Below are 14,071 nucleotides of genomic sequence, written 5' to 3'. Positions count from 1 at the left end.
AGATGTGGTAGCAACATCTTTTTTTTGCAGACAGTATTCCATGTGTCTTGAAATAGTTTAAAAAACAATTAGTACCTATTGAAGAACATTAATAAAATGATCTCTTATCCTCAACCAGCTTTATTTTGTCTTTTCAGCTGCCTTGCTAGCATTAAAGTCTACCCCAGAGTTCAAAAAGAAGACTGTGTGGACCAGAGCATATGGCTGGTGATCTTCCATCAGTGTACTTTATAACAGTACATACAGTATAGTATGTCAGGACGTTCAAGTCAAACGGGACTTTTAAATGCAGAATAACGAAACCAGTTATAAGCGTAAAATCTACCTATATATCATTTCACTAGTGCTTGTTCACCATCAAGTTAAAAAAAGAAAAAGTACACCAAGGCCATTATCATGTCTGTAATGCCGGCCTCCGAGAAACTCCTTTTAATGGCCCAAACATGCAAAAGTGGCTTGGAGTGATGTGGCAATAACTCTCAGCTGAGTTCCTACATTGTTCAACAAAAAACAACGCCCTTTTTTCCTGCCGAATGTTAAAGGAAAAGACAACAGTAGGTTGTGAGACACATACGGCCTTCTTTAAAACATTTGCACCATTCAGATGTTTCATTGCGGCTAAGAGCCTCATCACTATACTGTGCATGAAGTTTTCTGTAAATGTCAATTGAAAAGAAATTTTATTACAAGTCCCGGTTTGACGTGAACGCCCCTTGTACATACAGAATGTCCTTGTCTACATGTCTGTCAATGTTGAATTTAAAAACTGTTTACAAGTAAAACAAAATTGTTTACATGCTAGGGCAATGATCAAGATTAAAATCTGAACTGTTATCCTACAAAATACTTGGATGCTTTTAGAAGGCTCTGTTGCAACAGTTTAAATGTTTTTCCATAATATACCGTACCAGTTCCAAACTCACATAATTTACACTGTTACTATGAAAATATGCAAAATACACTTATTTTATTCTCATCATTCCATTACATTTCCGTACCACGTTGTATGTTACACACTTGCTGTGCCAAATCTAAGGAAATATAGATGCATATTTGGGAATAGTGTTTCCCCTCCCCTTGAACAAGGTTAAACTATTATGAGCAGTAAACATGGAGAAGTGGCATGAATTTCCGTTTCTGTTAGCCCATTTTTATCTTCTTATTCCAGCTGTCAAGAGACTGACTCCTTTCTCTGAGTAAGTTTCGTACTGTTAAGCCAGAACCTTCAAAACACAAAATAAAGGAATGTATATGACATTTTTTTGCTAATTTATTCATAATATGTTAATGGTATAGCACTCAGGTTCTTACCTACTGCCAACAGAGGGAGGTAAGCCATTAGCAGGTATGGGAAGTGCACATAGACGGGGACAGGTGCTTCGAGCTGGACAGAATATGTGCCTTGTGCCTCATAATATGGCAGAGCCTGTAAAATACTGATTGCTTAAAAGAAAAAGAAAAAAAAAGATCAAGAAATCTCATGTCATTAAAGATGGCACCCAAAACTACTGACAAATTCACAAAAATGTGTTTGCTTCTAGCTCTGTTCGCTCTGTCTTTCTGTTCTTTAGACATTTTATAAATGTTAGTCATTTGGCTGTGGTGCAGCTGGAATGTTCTGTTATCAACATATTTCCTGAAACCCACATGCACACACTTGCTGTCTTAGCCAACACTCTCGCTCAGACTCCTGCTCTGCATTATTTCCTGCTTGCTCAAATATCTGTTTCCTAACCATGTGCACTATGTGCCTCACTTTAATTAAACAATGGCCTGGGCTTGTGTTTACACCATCCACATGGCCACCAATCAAGACTTTGCAAATGTTTATTCTTAACTCCACAAAACTTCCCCATCGTAATTTGTTGCTTTGGCTTCATTTTACAGATCTTACATAGTATTACAGATAAATTCCAGCTTATTGTCCGGTATTTTAACCTAAGGCATATTAACGCATGGTCAATGCATGAACAGCCTGATCACACCTGTCATCTCCCTGTTTTTTTTTTTCTTTTGTGAAATTACTTTGAGTGTCTATACTTTCCACAGATGAAAAGTTCTTAAAATTTGGTTCTTTGCCACTGAAGGCAGAAAACCGACTATCTAGTATAAATTTAACTCTTTTCTTTCCCCATAAAATAGCCGTATAAGTAATTCTGGTTGGCCGTACAGCTACTCCCATGAAAAAAGAAGGTTTACATTTGTAGCAAATAACTTTAATTTCAAACGATATCAAAAATTAAATTTTTGCTCAGTGGGACTGCAGAAGCTTGGTACGAGTCTTAGCTGAACTTGGAATACAATTTTACAAAGAACGAAGAATGTGGCGTTTGAATGCGATTATTCGGATTGTCTTTGTGTTCTGACAAACTTCACAATTAGTGTGCAGAGCAGAAAAGTTTATAACAACTAAAACCTTTGGTAATGTAGTTATATGCACCTCAATTTTGATTTAAGAAATTTTTAGCTTCTTGTGTCTTCTTAAAGTCATACCTTCTGTGATCACAGACAGTATGTAGACTGGAATAGCGATGGTGTAGCGTGCCCACAGCATATTAAATGATGGTGTGCTAATAAGGCACATGAGTTGATATGGGTACCTGTAAGACAAAACAGTCTTGCATGACCTCTTTCTCCTGGTTTCATGAAGTGTGTTAATAACTAGCTAATTTAGCATGCATTTTGCTTCATTCTAAATTGTCTGATTTGTTTTTAAAACGTAAAGTATCATTTATGATCATGTCTTAGACACATTTATAAGTGTAAGATGTACACCTTATCAGGTATAAAATATTCCACAGATAAAACAGCACACACACTACTGTTTTACTCTGAAACTCCTCTTGACTGATGATTAGAAATAAAAGGAAATTTCTCTCAACCACCTGAAGAACATAGGAGAAAATCAGAAGTCCACACTTTACACATTGTGTTTCATTTTAAATCAAAGAAAAGCTTCTGCCTTATTTTTAGGAGACAGGTTTGTCTATAATCTATATGATATCTAAAGTCAGCATTACCTGGACAAGCCGAGGTCGGAGTTGACTTTCTTCTATTCCATCTGCAATATGGAAAAGTTCCAGAACGGACAGAAGCTGGCACAGGCACATCATCACCCCCACAAAATAAAATGTGCCAGCTATGGCATCTAAATTACATAAATAAATAAAGCAAGATTAGTGCATTAGACAGTTCATTAGAGTCAATATAATATTTTATGAATAAAATTGTTATAAATGTATGTTATAAAAAATATTATACAAAAACAAAATAATTGTTTAATTAAATGTGTATCTGTACCTGCAACAATAGGCAGCATTTTAAGTATCTTGTTTTTTTTAGAGTTGAGTATAGCCTATGTTGAGGCTGTGCAAATTCTTACAAAAAGTGGATATATATATATATATATATATATATATATATATATATATATATCTTAAGTAAAAAAAAAAAAAAGTTTTCAGCACGTTATTGAATTATATGAAAATTCGCCTTCTTTATGATGACGCTCCCGAAACACTCAAACTTGGAGATGGGGTACAAAATTCTTCCTCTTCCTTTAGTTAAAGAAGCCAGGAGTTTGACAAGTTGATTTCCAAGGAGAAACTTTTCCTTAAGAGCCAAAAAGAATGCTTCTTCAAAGACAGTCTCCACCAACTCATCCATCTTTTGGAGATGTGTATTGCCTTAGCTGGTGGATATGTAGAGAGGGACATTCTTTCTTGGCAATAATAATTTTATGACCGCCCATTTTAGAATGGGAAACATAACTTATGTTTAAAAGTATTTCTCATTCACCAAAAAGATCAGCTGTTTCTGTCGATTTTCCTGCTAAATCCATGACCTGCAAAGAGCATGTACAAGTTCTCACTGCCGCAAGGCGTGAAGCAGCTCAAGGGTCTAAAATATTTTCCAAAACAGCTAAAGTACCACGGATCATAGTGTAGGCCATCATCAAGAAGTGAGGAAAACATGACACCATAATGACGTTACCAAATGGAGGACAGAACTTACTAAAGGATAAAAAAAAAAATGTCAAGGATGCTGTTAGAAACCTAAGGCAAAGGTGCTGCAGAAATATCTGGTTCTGGTCACTCCCTGCATGTGATGACAATCTCTTAAATTCTTCACATGTCTGGGCTTAAGGGCAGGGTGGATAAAAGAGGGGGAGAAAAAGCCTCCAAGCCTTCCCAACCCACCTCAAACCATGTGGCAAAATGTGTTATGGTCTGCTGAGACTAATGGTTAAACTTTCTGTTTATAATTCCTAAATGTAAGTTTTATGTGTCCAAAAGAACACCATACCTGCAATAAAGCACCTGGGGCATTTATTAAAGTGGAGGGAGGAATCATGAATTGTTCCTAACACTGGTAGAAAGCTAAAGATGAAGAATGACTTCACTGCAAATATTCAAGCAGACACATCTTACCCAAAGCCCAGAGTGCTGTAATAAAAGCAAGTTTGTTTCTACAAATGATCAGTATATAATTATATAGTATGCAACCGAGTCAGTGTAATTTATTTGTCCCCTATAATGTTTCAGATGGTTTTTCCTACTTATGCAATTTTTTTCACAGATTATAGGGGGAAATTAAAGGTGGAAAAGTTGGCATAATGTATATTGTTTAAAAAAAAAAACATTAGAAAAATTCCTGTCTGTTAGGGATGTGTAGAATTTTTATATGCACTATATATACTGGGTGAACAAAAGTTTGTGGACATCTGACCTATTACACCCATGTGCCCATTCCACAAGCATAATGTGGTGTTGGTCCCCACATCTACTCTCCTGAAAATGCTGTATTACATGATTAAGGTGGCATGGTTAAAAACTGTCTTGACTTAAGAGAGTTGTATCATCTAAACTTCCTGAAGAATAAAAGAAGTAGTTCTCAGATTCTTTTTATGCTTTAACCACTGAGTGCTGATGGCATTACTGTATGTTTTTTTTAGGTTCTGTCTGTCAGTCCACAATTCTCGTTAATGTGATAAATCAATAATGTGTGATTTAAATGTTTGTGGGATTTATTTAACAGTGCAGCTGTGGTGCCTTCGACAACCGCATCACAGCTGTGCTGATAACCGGCTCAACAGCACTCACTCTCGTGTAATATTGTTTTTATACAACAGTTCTACAAACACTATTTATTATCAATAGATTTGGGTGTCACGGTAGTGTAGTGGTTAGCACTGTCGCCTTGCACCTCTACGGTCTAGGTTTGATTTCCAGGTCTGTTTGCATGTTCTCCCCATGCTTGATGGGTTTCCTTCGGGTACTCCGGTTTCCTCCTACAGTCCAAGGACCTGCAGATTAGGCTTATTGGTGTTCTCAAAAAAACAATTGTTAACTAGACAAATAAAAAAAAAATTTAAGTTATCAGATGTATTTTCTTGTTGTGAATGTGCATTTTGGCATGTTACTGCTCGCTTCTTACTATTGCATTGCAGACCAACCTTTCACCCTTGCTGCAACCACAAGTTAGTGAGATTGTAGAACACCTGAGACACAGGGTGATGTTATAGTGCATTATTACCACCGATAGAATGTCTCACATTTAATCAGATTGCTCGGTCAGAACTAACCGTTATATAAATCATTATTACCATCAGGTTGATCCAAACAGGATCAAGATTACAGCAAGGTCAAATGTCTAAAACAGCTTTACTTTAAAACCTTTTGACCGTTTGTGTGTGAAATATTTAAAAGGGTATTTGAAAATTAGTAACAGGAAAGACTAGCCTTGATGGTGGTGGATGCATCCCTGTGAACACCATAGCTGTTGGCTTGTTTCTTTATTATTTTTAATGATGTTGTGAGGTTGACTGTTGGGTCAGTTTAAAAGTACAACCTTGTTAGACAGATTATATATGGAAAATTAATTTTTAACTTAAAATAAAATACATTTAAGTAAATTATTACCTTAAGGTCCACACAGCATTAGCATGGCAGCTAGTAAAACCATATGTTTTGTACAGTATTTGTGAATTCTATGCTAAAACCCAAGTTTTACTTATTTAGCATCAAAACGCAACTGTTGTCAACCAACTATTTGTTAAGAGGTAGCTCAGTGGTTAAGACATTGGACTACAGTTCGGAAGGTCCCAGGTCCAAATCACACAACCACCAAGTTGTCCCTGTCCCTCAACTGCTCAGATGTATAATGGGATAAAAATGTATGTGCCTAAATATAACTATTTTATGGTTTAAAACCTTGTCTTGGAATTAGTGTTATTTAATATTATTCATTTTTTTAACACCCGCCAGCCATAACATTAAAAACACCTAGGTTTTGGATTCCCCTTGAGCCACTAAAACAACACTGACCCCAAGACTCCAAGACTTCTTTAGGTGTGTTATGGTATTTTAGCAGCAGATCCTTTGAGGACTAAGTTGCGAAGTAGGCCTGCCATGAATCAGACTTGTTAGTCCAGCACATCCTATGGATGCTTGATGAGATTGAGACCTGATGAATTTGGAGGCTGAATCAACAACCTTGAACTCTTTGCCTGCTAATCCCCATACACATAAGGTAGTTAGTATAAGTATTTTTTTGAGCAATTTGAGAGACCATAAATGAGCCACGATCACAATCCTGTTACCAGTTTCCGCACATAACTTCATACTTCATGACGCAACCCTCACATCGGGACCAACACTGCGTCCAGTGGCTGTGGTGTGGGCATTGGGTATGGGAAATAAATTGAACTGAAATTAATTGACTTTTAATCTTATGGCTAATCGGTGTACAGTATATGAAATGGTCTTAATGGCACAGTATGGGTTCACAGTTCTAGTCATGTCCTTGTTGCTATTGGATGAATCTTGGGGTGAGAGAAAAATATGATTATAACAATATTGTTTGATGGTGGCACTTGCCAAATGCTCAGGAGAGAACTGTTTGTGTGTTTCGTCTGGAAGTATTGCTATATAGTGCAGTAACACTTCAGTTTGAAAATGTAGTCAGCGCAGTTTACTACACCAGACTCCAAACTAAACAAACTCCTTCTTGTTTGTATTTATTTAGCTCAAATCCTGCAGCTTACCCAGTCCAAACGAGAGAAATCTGGCGGTCATGTTGGAAAAGATCCATGTGTGTCCGCAGAACTGGAGTAAATAGTAGGAGAAGAGATAGACGAAGCCAATGCTGCACCTGTACAGGTAAAACACATGCGACTGACTGGAGCAACAGAAAGCGTTTTTATCTCTCAGTCTATCTGACACTCGTGATTTCACACAGTACTAGCGTGTGTTTACTACACCTCACCTCTGGACAGATTACAATCCGAAACGACTTGAGATTTGTTTTAGACCATGTGATCACTATGTCTGCACTCCGCTTCGCGGCACGACTATTAGATCACTATCGGAGTGTGTTTTTACACTCTCGGCTAAAACAGATCACATCGCAGTACACACATCAGAACAAAACACATACAGTTGTTATTTACACACACTTAGCTCATATAACAGCTGTCAGTGGGTTCAACATGGGCGTCAGTCACACACACGCACACAGAGAGAGAGAGAGAGAGAGAGAGAGAGAGCAGTCATTTCCTCACCTCATTTCCTGCGCTGTTTCTCGCTCATTTTGTTGTTGCATGTCGAACTTCTTGCTGTTCTTCGTGTTTTTCGTCCTCAGCTTCCCTCTTTTGTTCAGTGACGTAGACAGGGCTGGACCTGCGGTGGGCTTCCCTTAGTTTTGGGTTCAGGCACTGGAGGAGGTTCTCGCATCTTGCGGATTGGGCATGTTGTAGTAGAGATCTATCCAGACGCACCCACATTACTCTAAACTCGTCTCTGTGTCATATCCTCTATTTCTCTAACTACTCCGCAAATTCCAAGTGTAGTTATATCACTCCAGTTGGATTCAACTAAACTGGGGGGTTTAGAGGAAAAGGTTTCGAGAATGACACAATTATTCATTTTCATTCATATTAATTGTGAGAGAATCTCCCGGCGATTCTTTTACAGTTTAATGGATCTGGAACATTCTTGCAGTTTCTAGAACATTCTTGAGTGGGAAAGTATTGGCAGGTCAAGATGTGAGGAACTGTTGTATAAATGGAAATATCATTACCATCAATTAGATTTAAACATTATCTAACACCCAGGTCTAAATAGTTCATTTTAAAACTGGTCATTTTAATCAGCTCGTTTTCATAAGGACTGCTGCTTTAGTATTTTCAGATAATCAATGCTTGGAGTTTGTCAGCATTTGAGGGTTCTTGTTTGAGGTCCACCCGCCTCTTGAGGATTGACCACACAGTGGGATCAAGATATGGGGGGCTTCCTGGTCATTCACCCATAATTTTAAAGTTTTGTTTCTCTTTGATCCACTTACTTATCACGTTTGCCTTATAGTAAGGTGCTCTCTTTTGCTACTTCAACAAGAAATGTTAACTGTTTTTCATTTATCATCTCACATACAATTTACTTGAACTTACCTCAACTCATTGCCACAGAGTATTCCATTGTGTCGTGGTGTTGTCGTATTGTTGCTCATTTACATATTTGCATGTGTACTTTGTTGTCTTTTGTATAGTTTTGTTAATTTATGGTGTTAATTTGTTTTGTCATAGCTAGTCAGCTAACTAGTTAGCTAGTTAGTTTTGTTAATTTATGTTGTTAGTTTTATGTATGTAGCACCTTGGTTCAGGAGAAACTGTGTTTCGTTTCATTGTGAACTGAACTGTACATATATGGTTGAAATGACAATAAAAGCGTACTTGACTTCACTTCACTTCACTTCACATCATGCTGGAAAAGGCATTGTTCGTCAACCGTTCTTGTTGTTTGGGAGAGGTTGCTTTTGAGGATGTTTGTGTACCATTCGTTATTCATGGTTTTGTTCTTAGGCAAAATTGTCAGTGAGTCAACTCCCTTGGCTGAGAAGAACCTCATACCTGAATGGTCTCATGATGCTTTGTTGTTGGCATGATGTGGTGTGGGTCCCATTACATCCGGCATAAAACTGAACATCATGCCAACAGGCAAAAATACTGGTGGTAGTGTAATGTTCTGGGGCTGCTTTGCAGTTTCAGGACGTGGATGATTAGCCAAAATTGATGGAACCATGAATTTTGCACTCTACCAGAAAATCCTGAATGCCCAGCCATCCGTTTTTATGTTTGCTCAAGCGCACTTCCAGAAGGACAATCTGCTCACTGATCTGAAACACATCAGCAAGTCCACCACTTAATGGCTCAACAAAAGCAAAATTAAGGATTTGGAGTGGTCTAGTCAAAGTCCAGATTTGAAAGTGATCGAGATCCTTTAACAGGTTGTTCATGCTTGAAAACCCCCCATTGTAGCTAAATAAAACATTCCTGCAAAGAATAGTGGGCCAAAATCCCTTCACAGCGATGTAAAAGATTCATTCCCAGTTATCTCAGATGCTTGAATGCAGTTGTTGCCACCAAGGGTGGCACAACCAGTTATTAGTTTTAGGGGCAATTACTTTTTCACATAGGGCCGGGGACTAAAACTGCATTTTAGATTAACTTTGGTTATTTTTGTGCAATGTTAAAATTAGTTTAATGATTTGGACCATTTAAGGGTGACAAATACACAAAAAAAATAAAAATCAGGAAGGGCAAATACTTTTTTACGGCACTGCATGTTAGTATTTGCTGATTACAGTTGCTGATCTGAGTAGCTAATTGCTAACAAAAGACAAACATGTAGGAAAAAGAAAACCAAGTATGGATTTTCCACACTTTGTAGTTTAAATGCATGGAGAGCATAAATAAAGTACTTCCAAGTCCTGACCTCCATTACAGAGGTAGATTGAATACGTCATCATGAAAGATTACATCTAATATCTCGGACGTCTGTTACCGCCATTAAATCACTATTACACCACAGCCTGTTACTATAAATTCACAATAAGAAAACACTCGACAGCCTTATCACACATCATTATGTGCTGAACTGTGTTCAGCTCATAATGTACTTTGAAATTTAGAAAATTTCAAAATACACTTACCAAAACAACCACAAACTATTATTAGCCTACTGTTTGTTCATGTTTAGTTTTTCATTCATTAATTTATCCTGGGAAAATGGGGCAAATTAAAGGAATACACACACGTATTTGTATTTACAGTTGCCAGTCCACCTACTGTTTTTTTTCTCTGAAGGTTAGAACAATCTCAGAAACACAAACAAAGACAGGAAATACAGTAGCCACAGATCAGGATCAAAATAAAAAAAACACTCCCCTCTGTACCGCTGCAAATTTTTACACTGTAAATAAGGTAAGTGTGATGGAATTTACTGAAGTGATTACTAGGGCTGTGCAAAAATATCGATACATCTAACTATCGCGATAATTTCTTTTACGATAGTGTATCGATAGTTAAACCTCAAGTATCGATACTACACTTAAGTTTCTAATAGTTTGGAGGCAAGAGAGTTTTTGGTCTAACAGTTTGGTGACAATGAATACCTCATATTAGAGCATTATGTTCCAGTTTTATGTTTACTTGATGAAATAAAATTTTTTTGCTTAAATTTATTTTAGTTTTATAAATTGTTTATTTAATTTATATGCAACTTTAGTGGCATATACATTTTAGTTGAATGTTTAAGTGTTAAGTGTTTTATAACAATATGGACTTCAATCACACTGTGCCGTTCTAATGAATTGGAATGGATGGAAAATAAATTGGAATTGGAATTTAAATTCGTCTGCCTACTTTATCAAGTTGTCAATATAATGTGACACACATACTAATACAAACTATTGCAATATATCACAATATGTATTGTATCGCAATATATCGTGATTTATCGTATCGTGACCCATGTATCGTGATAAGTATCGTATCGTGAGGCCCTTGCCAATACACAGCCCTAGTGATTACACAAGTCATTTGTCTTGGTGTTCTGTGCTGTGTCTTTCTGCAGCTTGTTTAAATCCAATGACAATAACCAAAAAAACAGGGATTAGATGGGTGTAAGTAACTGGCATGAAAACATGTAGTGACAAGTATGTTCGCAGTATTGACACACAGAGAGGTACTGTCTGATTTTCGAGACGCTGGGTATGACCTAGTGTAATCGCTTACCACAAAGGCAGTGTCATACTTTTCAGTGTTTCTTAGTGTTTTAAATCTGCATCTTAATGCTCACTAGAGTAAAATTTGTATTTGGTATTTGTATGTTTCAACAGGTTATGGTAAACCACAATGCGTTCTTATAAGTCAAGGTAGTTACAGAATGCATTTTTTTTTTTTTAAAAATAAAGCTTTCATAATTATGGTAATGTCTTGGGATTGGACTCATGTTTTCTAAAATAGATTTTTCAAAGTCTTTTATTCCTACAAAGGGGTATTGGTCTACAAATATCGATTTAATCATCATGTCATATAAGTACACAAATACTGTAACTGTGTAGAAGTTTACATACTGTAGAAGTCCTCCATGTACATTTCCGCTTGTCCAAAAATTAAAAAACTATTTACCTTCTAATTCGCCACTCCTCCTATTTTAAAAAATTGCCTCTTGACCTTTTTATACTGTTCAGCAATTAATACAGTGTGAGGACTAGGTAACTGTAGCTGTCTCCCTGTTTTTTATTTATTTGTTTGTTTGTTTCCTCATTGTTGCCCGGGGTTCGATTGGAACCTTGTCCAGGGTGTACCCCGCCTCGTGCCCAGGCCCACCGCGACCCTGAATACAGGACAAAGTGGTATAGACGGTGAGTAAGTATGTGTTTCCTTATTGTTTTATTGCTTTTTTCAATGCACTAATGAATTATTTTTTATTATAATCTGTTTAAACAGTTGATATTGAGATGTGTCTGCTACTTATACTCTGTAAAGCTGCCATAATGGCTCTAATCTGAGGTGCTGTTAGTTGGTGATTTCTGAGGCTGGTAACTCTAAATGAATTTCTCCTCTCCAGCTGAGTTAAGTTTTGGTTTCCTGGATGTTCTTTATGAGAGCTTTCATCATCGTGCTTGATGGTTTTTGCAAACGCACTTGACAATACTGTTCGTGCAAGAACTGTTTAAGAACAGCTGACTGCTACCATATGTGTTAATTTATAGTTTTGAAAAAATCTAGTTGTTGTTTTAGGCTGTAGAAAATAAATTCAAATTTATTGATTTAATGAAGGTATTTAGGGTTGTACAGCACTTGTACAAATGCACTTGGTCAAATGTGCTTTTTTTAAATGTGCTTTATAAATAAATATAAATAGGATGTAAGAAATAAATAATATAAAATTATTGAGCTTGTATTAGATTAGTAGCTTGAAAGTCATCATAAACCATAGTAAATACTGTTTATTCACTATTTGCAAGTGTCTCCACTTCTGATTTTAAACACCTGCTACATGTTTAGGGAAGGCAAATCATACAATATCTGTTTCGTATCATACATATATATATATATATATATATATATATATATATATATATATATATACTGCATAATAGCTAGCGAGAGGCAATATTATGGCTTCAAATTCTATACACCACTCTTGTTATGAAATGCAAGGTCATACAGAAATGTAGTGGAGTAGGAATTATAAACATTTGTTGTAGGACGAAGTGGAGTGAAAGTACGTAACACAATATGTACTTAAGTTACCTTCCACTAAATGTCAAGAAAAATAAAGTTAAATTAGTATTAATGAGAAGAGAAGCAAATTCAGATTTAGAGATTGGTATGGTTTAAAAAAAAAAAAGACAAAAGTTGTACATTTAAGCAGCAAATATGTGTTAGATTAATATGTGTTAGTTTAAGACAGGTGCACTATTGTTGTTGGAGTAAAATTCCAAAATGAGGCATTCATGTCAGCATGCCATGTTTTGGATTCCTTGCCTTAACAACAATAGGATGAGCCAATTTCTCTTGATTTTGCTGGCTTAGTCTTTCCTCTTCTTCCAATGAAACTTTTGGCTTTATACAGTGGTGTGAAAAACTATTTGCCCGCTTCCCGATTTCTTATTCTTTTGCATGTTTGTCACACAAAATGTTTCTGATCATCAAACACATTTAACTATCAGTCAAAGATAACACAAGTAAACACAAAATGCAATTTTTAAATGATGGTTTTTATTATTTAGGGAGAAAAAAAATCCAAACCTACATGGCCCTGTGTGAAAAAGTAATTGCCCCCTAAACCTAATAACTGGTTGGGCCACCCTAAGCAGCAATAACTGCAATCAAGCGTTTGCGATAACTTGCAACGAGTCTTTTACAGCGCTCTGGAGGAATTTTGGCCCACTCATCTTTGCAGAATTGTTGTAATTCAGCTTTATTTGAGGGTTTTCTAGCATGAACCGCCTTTTTAAGGTCATGCCACAACATCTCAATAGGATTCAGGTCAGGACTTTGACTTGGCCACTCCAAAGTCTTCTGTTTGTTTTTCTTCAGCCATTCAGAGGTGGATTTGCTGGTGTGTTTTGGGTCATTGTCCTGCTGCAGCACCCAAGATCGCTTCAGCTTGAGTTGACGAACAGATGGCCGGACATTCTCCTTCAGGATTTTTTGGTAGACAGTAGAATTCATGGTTCCATCTATCATAGCAAGCCTTCCAGGTCCTGAAGCAGCAAAACAACCCCAGACCATCACACTACCACCACCATATTTTACTGTTGGTATGATGTTCTTTTTCTGAAATGCTGTGTTACTTTTACGCCAGATGTAATGGGACATGCACCTCCCAAAAAGTTTTTTCCCAAAAAAAGGTATTTTCCCAAAAGTCTTGGCAATCATTGAGATGTTTTTTAGTAAAATTGAGACGAGCCTTAATGTTCTTTTTGCTTAAAAGTGGTTTGCGCCTTGGAAATCTGCCATGCAGGCCATTTTTGCCCAGTCTCTTTCTTATGGTGGAATCGTGAACACTGACCTTAATTAAGGCAAGTAAGGCCTGCAGTTCTTTAGATGTTGTCCTGGGGTCTTTTGTTGCCTCTCGGATGAGTTGTCTCTGCGCTCTTAGGGTAATTTTGGTCGGCCGGCCACTCCTGGGAAGGTTCACCACTGTTCCATGTTTTTGCCATTCGTGGATAATGGCTCTCACTGTGGTTTGCTGGAGTCCCAAAGCCTTAGAAATGGCTT

The 14,071-nt window shown here is 36.9% G+C and overlaps 2 protein-coding genes across 2 annotated transcripts in view; one reads left to right on the top strand and one right to left on the bottom strand.

The window, feature by feature from the left end:
* focad (focadhesin) overlaps window positions 1-972 on the top strand; it is a 67,561-nt gene extending 66,589 nt beyond the window's left edge. The window contains exon 44 of the mRNA XM_053497248.1: window positions 138-972. Within this exon, the coding sequence (XP_053353223.1) occupies window positions 138-211 (74 nt within the window). The 3' untranslated portion in view covers window positions 212-972. The remainder of the gene's footprint in view (window positions 1-137) is intronic.
* On the bottom strand, window positions 949-7,767 carry hacd4 (3-hydroxyacyl-CoA dehydratase 4). The gene is made up of 7 exons (XM_053497477.1): window positions 7,562-7,767; window positions 7,046-7,152; window positions 3,021-3,148; window positions 2,776-2,885; window positions 2,494-2,600; window positions 1,312-1,443; window positions 949-1,223 (listed from the first exon to the last, which is right to left on the bottom strand). The coding sequence occupies exons 1-7, from the start codon at window positions 7,600-7,602 to the stop codon at window positions 1,141-1,143; spliced, it is 708 nt and encodes a 235-aa protein (XP_053353452.1). The 5' UTR covers window positions 7,603-7,767; the 3' UTR covers window positions 949-1,140.
* Window positions 7,768-14,071: the final 6,304 nt, after the last annotated feature.

This window comes from Clarias gariepinus, chromosome 1, assembly GCF_024256425.1.
Source record: "Clarias gariepinus isolate MV-2021 ecotype Netherlands chromosome 1, CGAR_prim_01v2, whole genome shotgun sequence".
Taxonomy (NCBI): Eukaryota; Metazoa; Chordata; class Actinopteri; order Siluriformes; family Clariidae; genus Clarias; species Clarias gariepinus.
The sequence above is the reverse complement of the archived record's forward strand: the minus strand, read 5'-3'. Positions and strand labels throughout refer to the sequence as shown.